At 50.0% G+C, this 21437-nt stretch overlaps 1 protein-coding gene across 3 annotated transcripts in view; it reads left to right on the top strand.

The window, feature by feature from the left end:
• PDZRN3 (PDZ domain containing ring finger 3) overlaps nt 1-21126 on the top strand; it is a 508900-nt gene extending 487774 nt beyond the window's left edge. For all 3 annotated transcript variants that reach the window (XM_069206113.1, XM_069206112.1, XM_069206114.1), the window contains 5 exons: nt 4710-4808; nt 8250-8312; nt 11879-11980; nt 18349-18465; nt 18728-21126. In XM_069206113.1, the coding sequence (XP_069062214.1) occupies nt 4710-4808; nt 8250-8312; nt 11879-11980; nt 18349-18465; nt 18728-20275 (1929 nt within the window). In that variant the 3' untranslated portion in view covers nt 20276-21126. The remainder of the gene's footprint in view (nt 1-4709; nt 4809-8249; nt 8313-11878; nt 11981-18348; nt 18466-18727) is intronic.
• The last annotated feature ends 311 nt before the right edge of the window (nt 21127-21437 follow it).

Raw genomic sequence — 21437 nt, 5'->3', positions numbered from 1 at the left:
TTGTAGGTCGTGCAGGTTAAAGTCCGCGGCGCTTGTTTTTAGAAATAATGTTTAATTGTGCTTCAGACTCCGAAGCGCTTTGTCAGCAGATGAGTGTTGACAAAGATGGGAGCTGAGGGCTCCAAAAGACGAAATATCTGGTTTTCTTACTGTGATTAGTTTTATTTTCGTTGTTTTTTTTTTTTTTTTTTTTTTTAAGTGTAGCGCCAACAAGCTTTGTCGAAGCACTTGGACACTGTAAACATGAACACATTCAGAAAAGAGATTTTTAAACAGTGGCCGTAGAGAGGGACCAACGCGCCTCTCTGGTCCACCCATTCTGCCCTCACCTGCGCCTCGAGCCCCGTCTAGTCTCCAGCTTTCCCCTCGTTAAGACCCTTTCACCACCACATTAACTCCACGACCCCGCGGTATTTAGATTTCACTGTTCTCTGAGCCTGCGGTGGCTTCCACTCTCTCCGACTCGGCGCGCTATTACAGAATCATTTGTTTCACCCCCTCCTGTGCGTCTTTAAAGCCAGAGACTGTCTGAACGTTACAGACACCTTTTGTGTGTCCATCATGTGCCAGTCGTGGCCGCCTGGGGTCTCTCCTCTGTGCCTGCCTCGGGTCTCTCATCTGTGCCTCTCCTCTGTGTCTGCCTGGGGTCTCTCCTCTATGCCTGCCTGGGGTCTCTCCTCTGCCTGCCTGGGGTCTCTCCTTCCTGCCTGCCTGGGGTCTCTCCTCTGTGCCTCTCCTGTGTGGCTGCCTCTGTGCCTGGTGTCTCTCCTCTGTGCCTGCCTGGGGTTTCTCCTCTGTGCCTCTCCTGTGTGCCTGCCTCTGTGCCTGGTGTCTCTTCTCTGTGCCTGCCTGGGGTCTCTCCTCTGTGCCTCTCCTGTGTCTGCCTGGGGTCTCTCCTCTGTGCCTACCTCGGGTCTCTCCTCTGTGCCTGCCTCGGGTCTCTCCTCTGTGCCTCTCCTCTGTGTCTGCTTGGGTTCTCGCCTCTGTGCCTGGGGTCTCTCCTCTGTGCCTGCCTGGGGTCTCTCCTCTATGCCTCTCCTGTGTGCCTGCCTCTGTGCCTGGTGTCTCTTCTCTGTGCCTGCCTGGGGTCTCTCCTCTGTGCCTCTCCTCTGTGTCTGCCTGGGGTCTCTCCTCTGTGCCTGCCTCAGGTCTCTCCTCTGTGCCTGCCTCGGGTCTCTCCTCTGTGCCTGGGGTCTCTCCTCTGTGCCTGGGGTCTCTCCTCCGTGCCTGCCTGGGGTCTCTCCTCTGTGCCTCGGGTCTCTCCTCTGTGCCTGCCTCTGGTCTCTCCTCTGTGCCTGCCTGGGGTCTCTCCTCTGTGCCTGCCTCTGTGCCTGGGGTCTCTCCTCTGTGCCTGCCTCTGGTCTCTCCTCTGTGCCTGCCTGGGGCCTCTCCTCTGCGCCTCTCCTGAGTGGCTGCCTCTGTGCCTGGGGTCTCTCCTCTGTGCCTGGGGTCTCTCCTCTGTGCCTGCCTGGGGTCTCTCCTCTGTGCCTCTCCTCTGTGCCTGCCTGGAGTCTCTCCTCGTTGCTTAGGGTCTCTCCTCTGTGCCTGCCTCTGGTCTCTCCTCTGTACCTGCCTGAGGTCTCTCCTCTGTGCCTGGGGTCTCCCCTGGTGTGTGATCTGGGTGCAGTGATTACCGGAAGTCAGATGCGGCCTCCAGCAGGGTCCAGGCCTACACCGGGGCCTAAAAGTTCTCTCTTCTGATGATCCACTCGGCTCTCAATCTACACATATTACAACAGAATGATTTCTCGGCTGCACGGATATAACATAAAAACATAGCACAATCAAAATAAGAGACACATAATAACGTAATTCATGTTCATCAGCCCTGGCACACATCATCCCTGGTTTCACAGTCTGAGCACACATCACCCCTGGTTTCACAGTCTGAGCACTCATCACCCCTCTGAGTACACATCACACCCGGTGTCACAGTCTGAGCACACATCACCCTTGGTCTAATGGTCTGAACACACACCACCCTTGGTCTCACAGTCTGAGCACACATCACCCCTCGGGGCACACATCACTCCCGGTGTCACAGTCTGAGCACACATCACCCCCTGGGGCACACATCACCCCCGGTGTCACAGCCTGAGCACACACCATCCTTGGTTTCACAGTCTGAGCACATATCACCCCCCTGGGCACACATCATCCCCGGTGTCACAGTCTGAGCACACATCACCCTTGGTCTAACGGTCTGAGCACACACCACCCTTGGTCTCACAGTCTGAGCACACATCACCCCTCGGGGCACACATCACTCCTGGTGTCACAGTCTGAGCACACATCACCCCCTGGGGCACACATCACCCCCGGTGTCACAGCCTGAGCACACACCATCCCTGGTTTCACAGTCTGAGCACACATCACCCCTGGTGTCGCAGTCTGAGCACACATCACCCCTGGTGTCGCAGTCTGAGCACACATCACCCCTGGTTTCACAGTCTGAGCACATATCACCCCCCTGGGCACACATCATCCCCGGTGTCACAGTCTGAGCACACATCACCCTTGGTCTAACGGTCTGAGCACACACCACCCTTGGTCTCACAGTCTGAGCACACATCACCCCTCGGGGCACACATCACTCCCGGTGTCACAGTCTGAGCACACATCACCCCCTGGGGCACACATCACCCCCGGTGTCACAGCCTGAGCACACACCATCCCTGGTTTCACAGTCTGAGCACACATCACCCCTGGTGTCGCAGTCTGAGCACACATCACCCCTGGTTTCACAGTCTGAGCACATATCACCCCCCTGGGCACACATCATCCCCGGTGTCATAGTCTGAGCACACATCACCCTTGGTCTAACGGTCTGAGCACACACCACCCTTGGTCTCACAGTCTGAGCACACATCACCCCTCGGGGCACACATCACTCCTGGTGTCACAGTCTGAGCACACATCACCCCCTGGGGCACACATCACCCCCGGTGTCACAGCCTGAGCGCACACCATCCCTGGTTTCACAGTCTGAGCACACATCACCCCTGGTGTCGCAGTCTGAGCACACATCACCCCTGGTTTCACAGTCTGAGCACACATCACCCCCCTGGGCACACATCATCCCTGGTGTCAGAGTCTGAGCACACACCACCCTTGGTTTCACAGTCTGAGCACACATCACCCCCGGTGTCACAGTCCGAGCACACATCACCCCTGGTTTCACAGTCTGAGCACATATCACCCCCCTGGGCACACATCATCCCCGGTGTCACAGTCTGAGCACACATCACCCTTGGTCTAACGGTCTGAGCACACACCACCCTTGGTCTCACAGTCTGAGCACACATCACCCCTCGGGGCACACATCACTCCCGGTGTCACAGTCTGAGCACACATCACCCCCTGGGGCACACATCACCCCCGGTGTCACAGCCTGAGCACACACCATCCCTGGTTTCACAGTCTGAGCACACATCACCCCTGGTGTCGCAGTCTGAGCACACATCACCCCTGGTTTCACAGTCTGAGCACATATCACCCCTCTGGGCACACATCACCCCTGGTTTCACAGTCTGGGCACACATCACCCGTCTGGGCACACATTACTCCCGAGGTCTCAGTCAGAGCACACATCACCCCTGATATTGCTTTCTATCTGTCACCAACCCACCGTGGTCGCTCTTAGTAAAAGGATCTGGGGATTTTCCTACAAGTTTATGACCTCAGCAGCAACACTAGGGTGGAGGGGGAGTAGGGTCCAGGTCAGGCAGACACTGCCCCCGCCGGCCTCTCCAGGGCCCCCCCACCGTCCCTTGGCTAGTCAGCCATGGCACCTTTGGATGCTGCTCCTGGAGAGGGTGGTCCCTCACACTTCCAATACTTCTGCACCTGTTTATAAAGCGCAAGCTGGTGAGGCGGCGCCCCTAGTACCGGTTTCTTTACACTAGAGCCGCGGGTACCCGCGGGACCGACGCCACCCTGCGACAGGAGCCTTCCCTGTCATGGCTTCTTTGACACTTTGGGCTCAATGCATTTGTCAGGAGGAATGCGGCTGGGGCGGTGCGTTCCCTCTGACCTCGCGCCCTACTGCGCTCACTTTGAAGTCTCATGAGCGATGTGAATATATTTGTACCTGAACCTGAGCTCGACGCCTCCAGCACCTGACAAATGTTGTGACAATTCTGTATAAAGTTGAATTTAATCAGAAATCGAGTCCTTTTTTTGCACTGCATGTGCATCATTTTTTTTAATGCAAATACGTCGCAATCCTAACTCCATATTTATATTTTGACGTTAGACACATCCAGCATCAAAATATAGAAGTTAACGTCATTTTTTGGTTGTGTAAACCCACCTTGCCTAGATGAGATGCAAGCACCATATTTATCCCCGGTTCAAATATGGCGCACGGGTGGAAGGCGGGCCTAAATAATGTTACTAAGCCTGCTTAGCGCCATTATTTAACACCTGGGTATGACCAGGCATTAAGGTGCCTATGGACCCATTCCCATGGTTAAACACGATGGAATGGGTCCACCGGTGCCCTCCCGTGCAGTGCACCTGTCCAGTGCATTGATTAATGCTCGAGTTGTCCCTCTTCTGTTTCCAACAAGTGGGCCTGTGCAGTGCACGTGTCCAGCACATTGATTAATGCTCGTGTTGTCCCTTCTCCATTTCCTGCAAGTGGACCTGTGCAGCGCACGTGTGCAATGTGTGTATTAATGCTGGTGTTGTCCCTCTTCTATTTCCAGCAGGTGGACCTGTACCGGCTGAGCAGCCAGGACAAGCTGGGCCTGACGGTGTGCTACCGGACGGACGATGAGGACGACACCGGCATATACATCAGCGAGGTACCTACACATCCCTCGTGCAGTATTACTGCGGGAACAGTGCTGTAAATGGGCAGGTACTACCTGGTACTCAGTGCCTGGACTTCCTTAATGTGAAAGGGAGAGTACCAGCAGTTATCAGCAGCAAATGGGTACTCTGGAGTACGGGGTACCTGAACGTCTTGTATTGGAAGGGAGAGTACCAGCAGCAGCAGCAAATGGGTACACTGGAGTACTGGGTGCCTGCACGTCTTGTATTGGAAGGGAGGGTACCAGCAGCTATCAGCAGGGGTGAACCACTTTTAATTGTAGATCTGCAGGTATTATCAGAGACACAGCACTTCTACTGGGAGAGAAGCATCACTGATCGGCAGAGGTAGAGTACTTTCAATGGTTGAGTACCTGCAAATATTATCAGAGACACGGTACTTTTACTGGGAGAGAAACATCCCTGATCAGCAGGGGCATGGTATTATATGAGAACCCCAACACTTTTCTGCACTGGTGAAATAATTTTAATGGGAAGATACTAACACTCAAGAACAGGGGTATTATGTTTAATAGTACTCCAGCACTTTTCTTCACTGATGCAATACTTTTAATGGGAAGATACCAACACTCAAGAGCAGGGGTATTATATTGAATGGGAGAACCCCAGCACTTTTCTGCACCGATGCAATACTTTTAATGGCAGAGTACCAACACTCAAGAGAAGGGGTGTTATATTTAATAGGAGTACTCCAGAACTTTTCTGCAGCGATGCAGTACTTTTAATGGGAGTGTACCAACACTCAAGAGCAGGGGTATTATATTTAATAGGAGTACTCCAGCACTTTTCTGCGCTCGTGTAATACTTTTAATGGCAGAGTGCCATCACTTTTCAGCAGAGGTGCAATACTTTCAATGAAGGAGTACCAACACTTCCCAGCAGGGGGCAGTACTTTTAAAGGGTCAGTACCAGCATTCCATATGGTCTGGGGTATAAGGTGCCTATACTTCTGTACTTCAGTTTCAATCAGTGTGCAAGAGGTTACAAGACAGTCCTGCCTGCAGGGGCTTGCTCGTGTTTACGCCCCCTAGTGGAACCAGAACTTCAGGTGCGAATAAATAGATGGAAGGGCAGGTAGACAGACAGACAGACAGCTACATGGACAGGCAGACAGGCTGTTTCAGTCCTGGAAGGCGGCCGATGGGAATGTTATTCACATGCCAAGCATCACCTGTTATGTGACTGACTCTTCCCAGCCCTTCCGGCTCTTCAGAGACACCAGCCGACTGCTAAGTGCGCTGAGTTCTACTGCGGTGAGTGTGCCGAACAAAACCATAATATTCTCTGCATAGAAGCAGGCGAGTGAAGTCTAATTAAATAAGTGAGATGCAGGCGTGTGACTGCTGCAAGGAATGGCAGCGGGTGGGCGTCACTCCGGCAAGGAATGGCAGCGGGTGAGCGTCACTCCGGCAAGGAATGGCAGCGGGTGGGCGTCACTCTGGCAAGGAATGGCAGCGGGTGGGTGTCACTCGGCAAGGAATGGCAGCGGGTGGGCATCACTCCGGCAAGGAATGGCAGCGGGTGGGCGTCACTCCAGCAAGCAGTGGGAGCGGGTGGGCGTCACTCCGGCAAGGAATGGCAGCGGGTGGGCATCACTCCGGCAAGGAATGGCAGCGGATGGGCGTCACTCCAGCAAGCAGTGGGAGCGGGTGGGCGTCACTCCGGCAAGGAATGGCAGCGGGTGGGCGTCACTCCGGCAAGGAATGGGAGCGGATGGGGGTCACTCCAGCAAGGGATGGCAGCGGGTGGGCATCACTCCGGCAAGGAATGGCAGCAGGTGGGCGTCACTCCAGCAAGCAGTGGGAGCGGGTGGGCGTCACTCCGGCAAGGAATGGCAGCGGGTGGGCGTCACTCCAGCAAGCAGTGGGAGCGGGTGGGCGTCACTCTGGCAAGGAATGGCAGCGGGTGGGTGTCACTCGGCAAGGAATGGCAGCGGGTGGGCATCACTCCGGCAAGGAATGGCAGCGGGTGGGCGTCACTCCAGCAAGCAGTGGGAGCGGGTGGGCGTCACTCCGGCAAGGAATGGCAGCGGGTGGGCATCACTCCGGCAAGGAATGGCAGCGGGTGGGCGTCACTCCAGCAAGCAGTGGGAGCGGGTGGGCGTCACTCCAGCAAGGAATGGTAGCGGGTGGGCGTCACTCCGGCAAGGAATGGGAGCGGATGGGGGTCACTCCGGCAAGGGATGGCAGCGGGTGGGCATCACTCCGGCAAGGAATGGCAGCGGGTGGGCGTCACTCCAGCAAGCAGTGGGAGCGGGTGGGCGTCACTCCGGCAAGGAATGGCAGCGGGTGGGCGTCACTCCGGCAAGGAATGGCAGCGGGTGGGCGTCACTCCAGCAAGCAGTGGGAGCGGGTGGGCGTCACTCCGGCAAGGAATGGCAGCGGGTGGGCGTCACTCCGGCAAGGAATGGGAGCGGATGGGGGTCACTCCAGCAAGGGATGGCAGCGGGTGGGCGTCACTCCAGCAAGCAGTGGGAGCGGGTGGGCGTCACTCCGGCAAGGAATGGCAGCGGGTGGGCGTCACTCCGGCAAGGAATGGCAGCGGGTGGGCGTCACTCCAGCAAGCAGTGGGAGCGGGTGGGCGTCACTCCGGCAAGGAATGGCAGCGGGTGGGCGTCACTCCGGCAAGGAATGGCAGCGGGTGGGCGTCACTCCAGCAAGCAGTGGGAGCGGGTGGGCGTCACTCCGGCAAGGAATGGCAGCGGGTGGGCGTCACTCCGGCAAGGAATGGGAGCGGATGGGGGTCACTCCAGCAAGGGATGGCAGCGGGTGGGCGTCACTCCGGCAAGGAATGGGAGCGGATGGGGGTCACTCCGGCAAGGGATGGCAGCGGGTGGAGGTCACTTCGGCAAGGAATGGGAGCAGAGTTTGTTGTTCCTGTGCTCCTGTGGTAGGATTGTTCGGCCAATTTACTCAGAATTACATGAACGGGCGTAATCAAGTAATTTATCGGAAAGCTGTGTCAAAAGAGTAACGCGAAATTACCAAAATTACTCTGATTACTCTGCTGTAATTAAAATGTCTCCCAGGCCTATAAGAGAGCAGTCAAGGAAGGGGAGAGACAGAGGAGCGGGTGCTGCTGCTATGAAAAGTAGAGAAAGCGCTCTTCAGTTCATGGCATTTACGGAGTTCATAAAGCGCTTTTTTCCAAGTCAGTGCACAAAAGGTGTTAAAGAAAGAATCTCCTGTTGCTGTGTGAGAAGTCACTGGAAAGCAGCTTTGAAATGTTTTTCATTAAAATATTGATCATTTCACAAAAGTTGCATCGATTAACAAATGAAACACCCCACAAATAAGACCGTGTGGGGGATTTCTTTCACAAACCTATTTCTGAGTATTAGAGGTTCTTGCGCCCACAGTGCCAGGCTTCCAGGAGCATTAAGCAGGGAACTAAAGATCTTTTTTTCCCCCTAGATTGATCCGAACAGCATCGCTGCCAAGGATGGGCGCATCCGGGAAGGTGACCGCATTATACAGGTAAGAACAATGTTTTTAAGGCTTTCAGAGCGCGTTCAGTTGTGGGTCAGACCTTGGTGACTTCCAAACTTTGGGGCATATTTATGGGGATTGGGCACAGGGCAGCGCACCAAGTCATCTAGCCGTATGACAAGGTGAAAGGGCAGGAATACGGCGTATTTATGTGATACAGTTCATTCCTGTCCTTTCCCCTGCACTGGTGCCCTTTAAGCAGCCTAGTGCCAACCGTGGTGCAAGGGTGCCTCCGTTGCATGCAGCATAGTTTTTGTGCAAGAATGACCACCTTCCTACGCAATCCAAAAAACAATCCTGATAGCCTCACCTTGGGAGGCGTAAAGCTTTGGTGCTTCCCCAGCTTTTCGTGATTTTGTAAATCTGGGACGGCATCAAAATCCATGGGTGTTGCGTGGGAGCACCCCCCCAAGGCCCATGGAACGCCTCCTGGCACAGAGTGACGTAACCCAGTGACTTGCAGTGCGTTGCCGTACTCCATATCGATAAGGCCATTCAAAGCCACGGAGAGTGACGCTCCGGAGGCGCAGGGGACTCATAAACGTGTCCCTTCATTCACAAGGTTGGTTGCACGTGTGTCACTTGAGTGCGCAAATAGCCTTTCAGTGGAGCACGACTTTTGCACTTTGCAAGAGTTGTCCTTCCGACACGTAAAGAACATTAGTAACACAGAGCTTTTCTTGTGAGCACATTTCGTATTCAGGGGTGGGTGGGGCGCTCCAGGGTGGGCGTGTCGTGAAAGTTGGTGACGCGCACACTTGCACGTTTGTGAGCAATGATAAACTGCTTTTATGCACTTCCTGCACTGGAAACGGTTGGCATTCACACCTCCCAACCCTAAGAATAAATATCTATTAAAGAACAGGAGAGAGAGGGAACCCCCCAAAAAACGCTGGCGGGGGTGCGTTTCCATCAGAATTCCCCCTGCAGAACAACATGAAAAGAGGCTCGCACGTGCATTTCCAGATGTTCTTTTAGCGCGAAGATGTAGGTGTGAGTTTTACTTGGGAAAATTAAACTCCACAAAATCTTTTCTGAGGATCGGGCCCCTTGTCTGTGGTTTCGGGGTATTGCTGCACCGGACATTGTTGTTTTGGGGTACAGCAGATTGATGAAGATGAGAGAAATCAGTTGAGAATATAGGACCAGTTTTTATTTTTTCAGAGTTTTATAGGCGGAGACATGAGTGTGCCATTAACGTGCATGAAAGAGCCGCAGAAAAAAGCATTTAATAAACATTATTGACAAATAAATGTATCTCTGCTCCGGGGAACCCTCGGTAGAAGGGGCTGTAGGATACAGTGCATGCCTTTGAGGGGTGTCCAGCACTGGTCCACGAGGCCAGGCTCATTGCCTTTGGAATTTCGCAATGTAGATTTAGCTCCTACATGTGCCTCTGACATCTGTCTTGGATCGGGCCCCTGTGGGCCAAGGTTGGGCCCCCTGAAGGGTCAACAGGCTGAATAGGTGACTTGAGTAAAGTGTTGGGTTGGAATAACCATGGCGCTTTCCAACCCCTTGGAGGGCCTAAAGAGGTATATACGAGGGTATTCACATCTCTGTTGGGGAGGGGTATGCGCTCTGGGGGACGTTCTGTAAAGACATTGGTCTAATCTAACCATCTCTAGGCGCTATACAAGCTCTGCGGAGCAACAGAGGAAGGAAGATGCGACCCTGGAAGATTCTGGGTCAGTGGATACACACAGGGTTTTAAGTGGGATTAAAAAAAACTCGGGGGGGCTGGGGTTCTCTCAAAGGGGCGTGGCCGATGTAATGAAGGGCGTGGCTTAAAAACACTTAAGCTAAAAATCTCTGCTCAGACCGGCTGGTACTTACCTGCATCTTTGTGTCATTGCAGCCAGATATATCAAATAACAAGTAACGTTGCACCTTGGGGCAGCCTGGACTCTGGGCTTTGTCAATGGTACTTATCTACATCTTTCTGTCCCTGCGTCCAGATATAACATTACACCTACAACGAGCCAGGACTGTTGTCTTTGTCAGTGGTTGTTACTTGTATGAATTATATCAGCAACAACAATGGCTTCCTTGTAGGAAATATTGAAAATGCTTCAGTTGTGAAATGATGAGACTGTGAAGTAACTGTAACAATCTCTTGGGGGGCGAAGATGGAGGAACCGACAGGGACCCATCCTGTCTCAGCGTCTGGTTTTTAGAACCGGCAGGACCCGGTCCACTTAAAGCCCTGGATCCTTGATACACAGGGAAAAACTGGAAACTTCATCTCTTTCCAAAGAGAAAATAAATTAATTTACAGCTGAGGAGTCGCCAATTTCAATTTGAATTTATTTATACAGTACAGAGCTCCAGTAAGAACTACTTTACAGAGTCATCCATTACATGATCAACATATATCTAAAAATGTTTTTAAAAAAGATACAAATTTTAAAACACATCCTTCCATTCCCTAAATTAAATATAAAACTCCGTGGCATCTTTCGCTGGGTGGTCTCCATACTTCAAGAGCAACGGACAGACATCACAGTGCAGGGTAGACACCTAGAAGATGCTCTCATGTTGGCACCAAAACCCCACAGAGATGACACCGTCTGAACCCTGGAGCCGCTCACATCAACCAATCAACCAGAGCATTTGTAAACCGCCCTACTCACCCGTGAGGGTCTCAAAGCGCCGATGGGAGGGAGGGGGTGCTACTGCTCGAACAACCATGTTTTGAGGGGTCTCCTGAAGGTAAGTAGGTCCTGTGTCTGTCGCAGGTGGTCCGTGCACCCGTAGTAAGAGTCAATGGCAGAATATTAAATCCAAACAATAAAAAAACAGATGACTCCAAGTCCAGAGTCACCAGATTAATTCCAAACAAGGACCTTGGACTCGGGAGTAACACTTGCTTTCGAGCCCTTGGCCGGAGGGATGCAGGGATGGCTCTGGGGCGCAGGCTCCATGTACCTCTGAAGCACCTTGACGCACATCTGCCGATATTACATGTTAGAGATGGTCAAGAGGGGGGTCCTGTCCTCTCCAGGGAGTCAATGTGTGTCCTCCTAGTCCTAGACAGGACGGGCCCTGCTCATCCGTTTCACGAGTCCCATCCCCGCATGTCCAGCGGCTTGAAGCCTACAGAGGGGTCTAGCACGCCCTCCTCCACCCTGCATACCCTACAGAGGAGGTCAGCAGAGGCAGAAGGGAGGCAGGAGTTATCGAGGTGAAGGATAGAGGGGGCCTTTGGTGTGAGAGAAGGCACTCCAGGTGGAGGGGTGGGGTAGCCTCTTTCCAGGAAGTGACACATCAGAGATGCTTTTCCCCAGAAGTGCCAGGGCCAGGACTTTGCTTTGTTACATCAGCTGTGTGCGTTGGAGACCACCAGAGACCACCAGAGCCCTGAGTGGTGTCAGGAGGTGTGTCCACAGGCTGAACTTGTGAACATTGCCTGGAGGAGGACTCACATTAGTGTCTAAGGGCCTGTGGTTACGATATAGCGCCGATGTATAGGATCTGATGGGGCCATCCTATGGAGCTCCTGCAATATGGTGTCCCTCTGCCAAGCCCTTACAATGCCCACTTTTACCTTTCAGATCAATGGCGTGGAAGTGCAGAACCGAGAAGAGGCCGTGGCGCTTCTCACCAGCGAAGACTGCAAGACTGTGTCCTTACTGGTCGCGAGGCCAGAACTTCAGGTAACTTGGCACCAGTCTCTACCCTTATAAACTTTGTGATGGGTTTAACACTCAACCCTGAGGCTGTGCCCGTCAGTGTTTTTAGATTAGTTTATCCGGTGCAGTCTGAGGGCAGCGCCAAGGCACTTGGACGCTGTTTCGATTGAAATAAACGAGGACGTATACAATACCTCTGCATCTCACTTAGTATTTAATCTCGGCAGCCCTGATTAAAGAGTTTACAGCAGAAATTGAACACAAAGGTAGGAGGTGTGGTTATGCAAATTCAGTTTGTTCTACTTCCTCACATCAAAAGCTGAGACTAACATCATGATCTGAACTGGTGCCAAAGATCACTTCAAAGTGGCCTGACTTAGTCTAACCGTAAACCATAGATTGTATTAGCTCTCCCCAGCACATCTTTTATGCTCTCCCATAGCTCATGCTCTCCTCTGCACATATTTCATGCTTCCTCATAGCTCATGCTCTTCCAGACTCACATTTCATGCTCTTTCATAGCCCATGCTCTTCCTGACAAATCTTACATGCTCTCTCATAGCTCATGCTTTCCCAGATACATCTTTCATGCTGTCTCATAGCTCATGCTTTCCCAGACACACAATTCATACTCTCTAATAGCTTATGCTCTCCCAGACACATATGTCATGCTCTCTCATATCCCATGCTCTTCCAGACACACATTTCATACTCTCTCATAGCACATGCTCTCCCTGGCACATCTTTCATGCTCTGTCATAGCTCTTGCTCTCCCAGACATGCTCTCTCATACCCCATACTCTTTGACACACATTTCATGCTCTTTCGGAGCCAGGCTCTCTCAGACACCCATTTCATGCTCTCCAGACACATATTTCATGCTTTCTCATAGCTCATGCTCTCGCAGATACACATTGCATACTCTGTCATAGCCCGTGCTCTCCCCAGCACATCTTTCACACTCTCTCATAGCTCATGATTCTGCCACACACATATTTCATGCTCTTGTAGTCCATGCTCGCTGACACACATTTCATGCTGTCTCATAGCTCATACTCCCTCAGATACTCATTTCATGCTTTCTCTTAGCTCATGCTCTCCCAAACATATATTTCATGCTCTCTCGTAGTCCATGCTCTCTGACACACACTTCATGCTTACTCATAGCCCATGCTGTCTGACACACATGTAATGCTGTCTCATATGTCATGCTTTCCTGGATACACATCTCATGCTCTCTCATAGCTCATGCCTTCCCAGACACACATTTCACGCTCTTTCATAGCCCACGCTCTCTGACACACATTTCTTGCTCTCCCATAGCCTTTGCTCTCTGACACACATTTCATGCTGTCTCACAACTCTGCTTTCCCAGATACACATTTCATGCTGTCTCATAGCTCATGTTCTACCAGATGCACATTTCATGCTCTCTCATAGCTCATGCTCTTCCAGATACAAATTTCATGCGTTCTCATAGTTTATGCTCTCCGAGACGCACATCATACTCTCTCATAACTCATGCTGTCCCAGACACACATTTCATGCTCTCTCATAGCTGTGTTCTCCCAAACAAATGTTTCATGCTCTCTTATAGTCCATGCTCTCCCTGGCACATCTTTCATGCTCTCTCATAGCTCAGGGTCTCCCAGGCACATATTTCATGCTATCCCATGGTCCATGCTCTCCAGACACACACTTCATGCTCTCTCATAGCTAATGCTCTCCCAGAAACACATTTTATGCTCTCCCATAATGCATTATCTCTCAGGCACACATTTCATGCTCTCTCATAGCTTATGCTCTCCCATGCACACATTCCATACTCTCTAATAGCTATTTCTCTCCCAGACATACTTTTAATACTCTCTCATTACGACCCTCTCCCAGACACACATTTCATGCTGTCCCATTGCTCATTCTCTCCCGGCACACATCTAAGGCCAGCCCTTAGTCCATGCTTTCTTAGACATGCATTTCATACTCTCTCATGTCTGAGGCTCTCCCAGACACACATCTCTGGCTTCCTTATAGCCCCTGCCCTTCCGGGCACACATTTAATTATCTCTCATAGCTCATGCTCTCCCAGACACACATTTCATGCTCTCTCGTAGTCCATGCTCTCTGACACACATTTCATCCTCTCTCATAGCTCATGCTCTCCCAGACACACATTTCATGCTCTCTCGTAGTCCATGCTCTCTGACACACATTTCATCCTCTCTCATAGCTCATGCTCTCCCAGACACACATTTCATACTATCTCATAGCTCATGCTCTCCCAGACAAACATTCCATGCTTTCTCATAGTCCATGCTCTCAGATACACACATTTCATTCTGTCTCATAGCTCATTCTCTGTAGGACACATAACTCATGTTGTCTCATAGCCCATGTTCTCCAAGACACACATCTCTTGCTTACTCATAATGCACGCTCTCCCAAACACATATTAAATGCTGTCTCGTAACCCATGCTCTTCCAGCCACACATCTCATGCTCTCTTAGATAGCAAATGCTCCTTGTTGCAGGTCACGCTTTCGCTCTGCTCATGTTCTGCATTAGCTTATGCTCTATAAACAGCTCACGCTCTTCCCCTTGCTCATATTCTGCGTTAGCTTATGTTCGCTACACAGCTCACGCTCTTCCACTCCACTCATGTTCTGCATTTGCTTATGCTCTCTACACAGCTCACGCTCTCCCACTCCGCTCATGTTCTGCTTTAGCTTATGCTCTCTACACAGCTCACGCTCTCCCACTCCGCTCATGTTCTGTGTTAGCTCATGCTCTCTACACAGCTCACGCTCTCCCACTCCGCTCATGTTGTGTTAGCTTATGCTCTCTACAAAGCACGTGCTCTCCCTCTCTGTTCATGTTCTGCGTTAGCTTATGCTCTCCACACAGCTCGTGCTCTCCCACCCCGCTCATGATCTATGTTAACTTATGCTCTCTACACAGCTCACGCTCTCCCACTCCGCTCATGTTCTGCTTTAGTAAATGCTCTCTATTCACACCTCACGTTCTCCCACTCCACTCATGTTCTGTGTTAGCTCATGCTCTCTACACAGCTCGTGCTCTCCTACTCCACTCATGTTCTGCTTTAGCTTATGCTCTCTACACAGCTCATGCTCTTCCACTCCGCTCATGTTCTGTGTTAGCTTATGCTCTCTACACAGCTCAGGCTCTCTGACTCCACTCATGTTCTGCATTCATTTATGCTTTCTACACAGCTCACACTCTTCCACTGTATTTATGTTCTGCGTTAGTTTATGCTCTCTACACAGCTCACGCTCTCCCACTCCGCTCATGTTCTGCTTTAGCTTATGCTCTCTACACAGCTCACGCTCTCCCACTCCGCTCATGTTCTGTGTTAGGTTATGCTCTCTACACAGCTCACGTTCTTCCTCTCACTCATATTCTGTGTTAGCTTATGCTCTATACACAGCTCACGCTCTTCCACTCCACTCATGTTCTGCTTTAGCTTATGCTCTCTACACAGCTCACGCTCTCCCACTCCGCTCATGATCTATGTTAACTTATACTCTCTTCACAGCTCACGCTCTCCCACTCCGCTCATGTTCTGCATTAGCTTATGCTCTCTGCACAGCTCACGTTCTTCCTCTCGCTCATATTCTGTGTTAGCTTATGCTCTCTACACAACTCGCGCTCTCCCACTCCGCTCATGTTGTGTTAGCTTATGCTATCTGCGCAGCTCACGCTCTCCCTCTCTCTTCGTGTTCTGCATTAGCTTATCCTCTCTACACAGCTTGTGCTCTCCCACCCCGCTCATGTTCTGTGTTAGCTTATGCTCTCTACACAGCTCAGGCTCTCTGACTCCACTCATGTTCTGCATTAGCTTATGCTCTTTACACAGCTCACGCTCTCCCACTCTGCCCATGTTCTGCTTTAGCTTATGCTCTCTTCACAGCTCACGTTCTTCCTCTCACTCATATTCTGTGTTAGCTTATACTCTATACACAGCTCACGCTCTTCCACTCCACTCATGTTCTGCTTTAGCTTATGCTCTCTACAAAGCTCATGCTCTCCCACTACGCTCATGATGTGTTAGCTTATGCTCTCTACACAGCTCATGCTCTCCCACTCTGCCCATGTTCTGCTTTAGCTTATGCTCTCTACACAGCTCGCTCTCTCCCACTCCACTCATGTTCTGCTTTAGCTTATGCTCTCTACACAGCTCGCTCTCTCCCACTCCACTCATGTTCTGCTTTAGCTTGTGCTCTCTACACAGCTCACGCTCTTCCACCCCACTCATGTTTTATTTTAGCTCTTGCTCTCTACACAGCTCATGCTCTCCCACCACACCCATGTTCTGCGTTAGCTTATGCTCTCTACACAGCTCATGCTCTCCCACTCCGCTCATGTTCTGTGTTAGCTTATGCTCTTTGCGCAGCTCACGCTCTCCCACTTTCCTCATGTTCTGCGTTAGCTCATGCTCTCTACACAGCTTGCGCTCTTCCACTGCGCTCATATTCTGTGTTAGCTTATGCTCTCTACACAGCTCAGGCTCTCTGACTCCACTCATGTTCTGCATTAGCTTATGCTCTTTACACAGCTTAGGCTCTCCCACTCTGCTCATGTTCTGCTTTAGCTTGTGCTCTCTACACAGCTCACGCTCTTCCACCCCACTCATGTTTTATTTTAGCTCATGCTCTCTACACAGCTCATGCTCTCCCATTCCACTTATGGTCTGTGTTAGCTCATGCTGTCTACACAGCTCATGCTCTCCCACTCTTCTCATTTTCTGTGCTAGCTTATGCTCTCTACACAGCTCGCTCTCTCCCACTCCGCTTATATTCTGCATTAGCTTATGCTCTATGCACAGCTCATAAACTGCATTAGCTTATGCTCTCTACGCAGCTCACGCTCTCACTCAAGATATTTCTCAACAGCTCATTGTATCATACAGTTCATGTTTTCCCATATAGCTCACACTCTCTCACAGAGTGTATGCTGCTTTACAGCTCAGGCTGTCCCAGACAGTTTCCAGGACAACACTCCCACCCCAGGCAGGTCATGCTCTCCTGCTCAGCTCATATTTGACACAGCTCATGCCCTCCCTAGCAGCGTATTTTCTTCAAGACAGCTCCATTTTAAGACATGGGTGCTTTAGATTCTCCCCCCCTTCGTAAGAGCATTTTCCTACAAAGCATCTTCTCCTTCTGTGACTCTTGACTTACACTTAAGTAGAACCAGTCCTCCTCTGCTGTGAGAATTGAAAATCAAACAGCTTAAATCAGATCGCGAGATGCCTTCGCCAACGGTGGGAATGAGAGATTCCTGCCCACTGACTGGGCATAAATTACTGTCACTACTCCCACCTATCCTCAGCAGCATTTAGATCAACACCCTCTAGTGTGCTGCTCACCTTAACATTGAAAACTCATGAACACATGAGCTCCATGTTACCCAACTTTGTTCTAAACTGACCAACAAATAGATTATCTTTACCACTTCCCCAAAAACCACCTTGGCCAAAGCCTGACTTATGACTGGCTACGCTCATTCCTTTCACCACTAACCTGATCAGTTTCATTCAGGCATACCTCTTCAGCAGGGGACCTAGATCTCTCAATCTGAATGTCAGAGAATGACATTCTTAAAACTGACACATGAGAACTGTCCTCCCTTAGGACTTACCTTGTATTTAAGTGTACATCATAGCCTGGGATCCTAAAAACATATGATAGGATTTGTGTACTAGTCTTTAACTTTGTCTTGGCTCTTGACTCCCTAGAAAAGTCCCAATTTTCTCTTTATTTAGCTTTCAAGCATGATTCTGAAAGGAAACTCCAGCTTACACATAAATCACCAGCCAGCTAATTAACTGCCACTTGGTGTAAATCTCCCTACTACAGGACGCAATCACTAGATTAAAAAAAATCCAAAACACCCCAATCAGACTTGCAGATACTGTAAATTCATGTTAATGTATTACTATTAGGAGGTGTGTGTTCGACTGGCTTACAGTGAGCACACACATAAATAACCATAATCATTAGACAGCATTTAAACGGCACATCCTACTCACCTGGGTCCCTTGGAGCTTGAAGTCTCTGGCAAAAAGCCAGGCATGCAGGTCTACTGACACAAACAATAAAACAGCTGTACACTCTGAACACACCGACACTGTCACATATTGCAACATGGAGATTACTGACGTGTATAACAAGTTAGGTGTGCAAATCATCTGTAACCACATCTGACTGCTACAGACATGACCACTGCAAACACTAAGCAACACTAACTGTCAAAGCATGCACCTGTTGTTATAATGACCATGGAAGATGGGTACCTTTGGTTTTGTGTTGATCACAGGAATTGTGCCCCTTCCATCATATTGATTTTCTCTTCATTTGGTCTGTCTTTGCTAGCTTGATGAGGGATGGATGGATGATGACAGAAATGATTTTCTGGATGAATTACATATGGATATGTTGGAGGAACAACATCACCAAGCAATGCAGTATACTGCCAGTATGCTCCAGCAGGTAATGGGAATCTGATATTTTGTGTTGCGGACTTTATTTGTCTCTGTTTTTTAAAGAAAGGTCAGATTATAAATATCTGTCAATGGATTTAGAGAAAGTACAAAGGCATCTTTATAGGTATCCTATCATGCCAATGAAATAAGACAAATGAGGAAAAAACTTTAAATGGGTTACTTTTCTGTAAATATTTTACTGTCACTGTTTTGAGAAAAGCCACAATGCCACATTTATTCACACTTTCCATCATTTTGTCTCTGTTTAGAAAAAACTTGAAGAAGATGGAGGCACTACGGACACAGCCACCATCTTGTCGAATCAGCATGAGAAGGACAGCGGCGTGGGACGCACAGATGAGAGTACCCGGAATGATGAGAGCTCAGAGCAGGAGAACGTAGCAGATGATCACAATGTTTCTTTGAACACCCTTGAAAGTCAGAAGAAACTCATGTACAGCCAGGACACACTCGGAAGTGGCGACATGCAGTTTAGCAATGAGTCCTTCATCTCAGCAGACTTTACGGATGCAGATTTTCTCGGCATACCAGATGATGAGTGTGAGAGATTTCGGGAGCTACTAGAACTAAAGTGTCAAGTCAAGTGTGCCAACCAAGGCAGCCTATATAGCCAAGGCAATGCCATGGACATGAGTAAAAATGACCAAGAAAGTGTTGACAGGGAACTGGAAATGTTAAACGAAGAGTTACAAAGCATAGAGATGGAGTGTCTAAATATTGTGAGAGCACATAAGATGCAACAGCTGAAGGAGCAGTACAGGGATTCCTGGATGCTGCACAATAGTGGATTTAGAAACTACAACACAAGTATTGACGTTCGTAGACACGAACTTTCTGACATTACTGAACTCCCCGAGAAGTCGGACAAGGACAGCTCTAGTGCCTATAACACCGGTGAAAGCTGTAGAAGCACACCACTGACTCTGGAACTTTCTCCTGACAACTCACTGCGCAGAACTGTGGAGGGCATAAACTGCCAAAGCACGCCAGGGGCAGCAGGCACCGCAGTACCCTTGAGCATTTCCCAGAAGAGTTTGCTGCCCGTTGTCAAGAGTCGCGAGTCAAGCCCTGCCCGACTCCACCCATCGGCCTGGGAGAGTGAGCAGAGCAAGCTAACCGAGGGCAAAGAACGGGTGAGTGGAGAGACTGGCAAGAGTGCGGCTCATTCTCAGAAGCTTTCCGGCCACTCCTCACCATACAAACATGCCCACATTCCTGCCCATGCGCAGCACTATCAGAGCTACATGCAACTCATCCAGCAGAAGTCAGCGGTCGAGTACGCGCAGAGCCAGATGAGCCTGGTCAGCATGTGCAAAGACCTGAACTCCTCGAGCCAGGCTGAGGCTCGAATGGAATGGAAGGTCAAGGTGCGGAGTGACGGCACGCGCTACATCACCAAGAGACCAGTGCGGGACCGACTGCTGAGAGAGCGAGCCATCAAGATCAAGGAAGAGCGGAGCGGCATGACGACCGATGATGACGCCATCAGCGAGCTGAAAATGGGGCGTTACTGGAGCAAGGAGGAGCGGAAGCAGCACGCGCGCAAGGCCACCGAGCAGAAGCGGAGGCGGGAGTTCATGATGCAGAGCAGGTTAGACTGTCTCAAAGAGCAGCAGAGCTCGGATGAGAGGAAAGAAGTGAACATTATCGACCTCAGCCACAAAAAAATGATGAAGAAACGAAATAAAAAGATATTCGACAACTGGATGACGATCCAGGAACTGCTGACACATGGCGCTAAGTCCCCTGATGGCACCAGAGTGTACAATTCCCTGTTGTCTGTAACTACTGTTTAAGACCATCATGGAGTCAAGAGTCCAGGACCACCTCATTCTAATAATTCATCCGAGCAGTGACTTTGCACGTGTGTGCATCCGCCACACTGCGGAAGTCCACAGCCCATGCGGTTGGTTGACAAAAATAATTCTTCAGAGCTCTGACCATCTGTAAATACATCTACCTTTGAGGTAGAGCTTACTGCCTCGTTAAAAATGGCAAGTCCTGTACATAAATTACAAATTACATCACCTGGTCTGTGTCACAGAGTGAGAACCTTACCCTGGCACACTCTTAAATTACAAAGTTCTGAAAGCAAAGATCACTCACTCAGCACAGTTTTTCAAGGCAATTTTAGTAAGCGATCCTTTTGGGGAAATCTCGATTGTACTTTTTTTTTTTTTTACTTTTTGCATACAGCTTTTGAATATCAGGAAACTTCTTAACCATAGCTACAAAAGCAGTTTGCTTTAACTATATTCATAGAAAAAAACACCTTTTTTGCAACAAAAAGACACAAAACACAAACATAACTGCCAATATAAAAATATTTTTTATGAAAGTGCATTTTGTAAGATTGTAATGCTGTTGCGTACTTTGTGTATTGTACCTCACTGTTTATCCGTAGTTACAGGAGGGCAGGTTTGCAGCCTGGCTGGTCGATTTTCCTACAAGGCAAAGTCTTAACAGGCCGGCAGCCTCGGACCTGTCGTCAAACCATCAACCATGGTTGCTTAAGACTGTCCAGAAACACATTTTGTTTAAAGTCTGATTCTTAAACCAAATATTCTGCCGCGTTAACAATTTGCAAACAAATGGAAATTGCATGTACAGCTGATTGTTTTTAAGAAATATAAGTTTTACCAGTTCACATTAATAGCTTTTCTCTTTCTTTGTTTGAATGCTCTGGTTTGCAAAGGCAATTTCATACAATCGCACCAGGCCACGGACAGTCATGGAGGTCAGGCAAGTCAGGCGGAGGCTGCAATAAATTATTGACTGTATCTGAGACATGTTTAAAGGGCCTCTTTGTTACGCGAGCTTCATAAACAACCAGAGCGGTTTCATTGCCCCGCCCCTTTTTACCCCCCGCCACCCCCCCTTTTAATCCGCCCTTCTCTGTGGTCCCCATTAAATAAGGGATATTTGCAGAAATAGATGACATCTTCTGTGTTTGCTGAA

This window comes from Pleurodeles waltl, chromosome 9 (genome assembly GCF_031143425.1).
Source record: "Pleurodeles waltl isolate 20211129_DDA chromosome 9, aPleWal1.hap1.20221129, whole genome shotgun sequence".
NCBI classification, from domain to species: domain Eukaryota; kingdom Metazoa; phylum Chordata; class Amphibia; order Caudata; family Salamandridae; genus Pleurodeles; species Pleurodeles waltl.
This window is presented reverse-complemented; position numbering and strand designations above follow the sequence as displayed.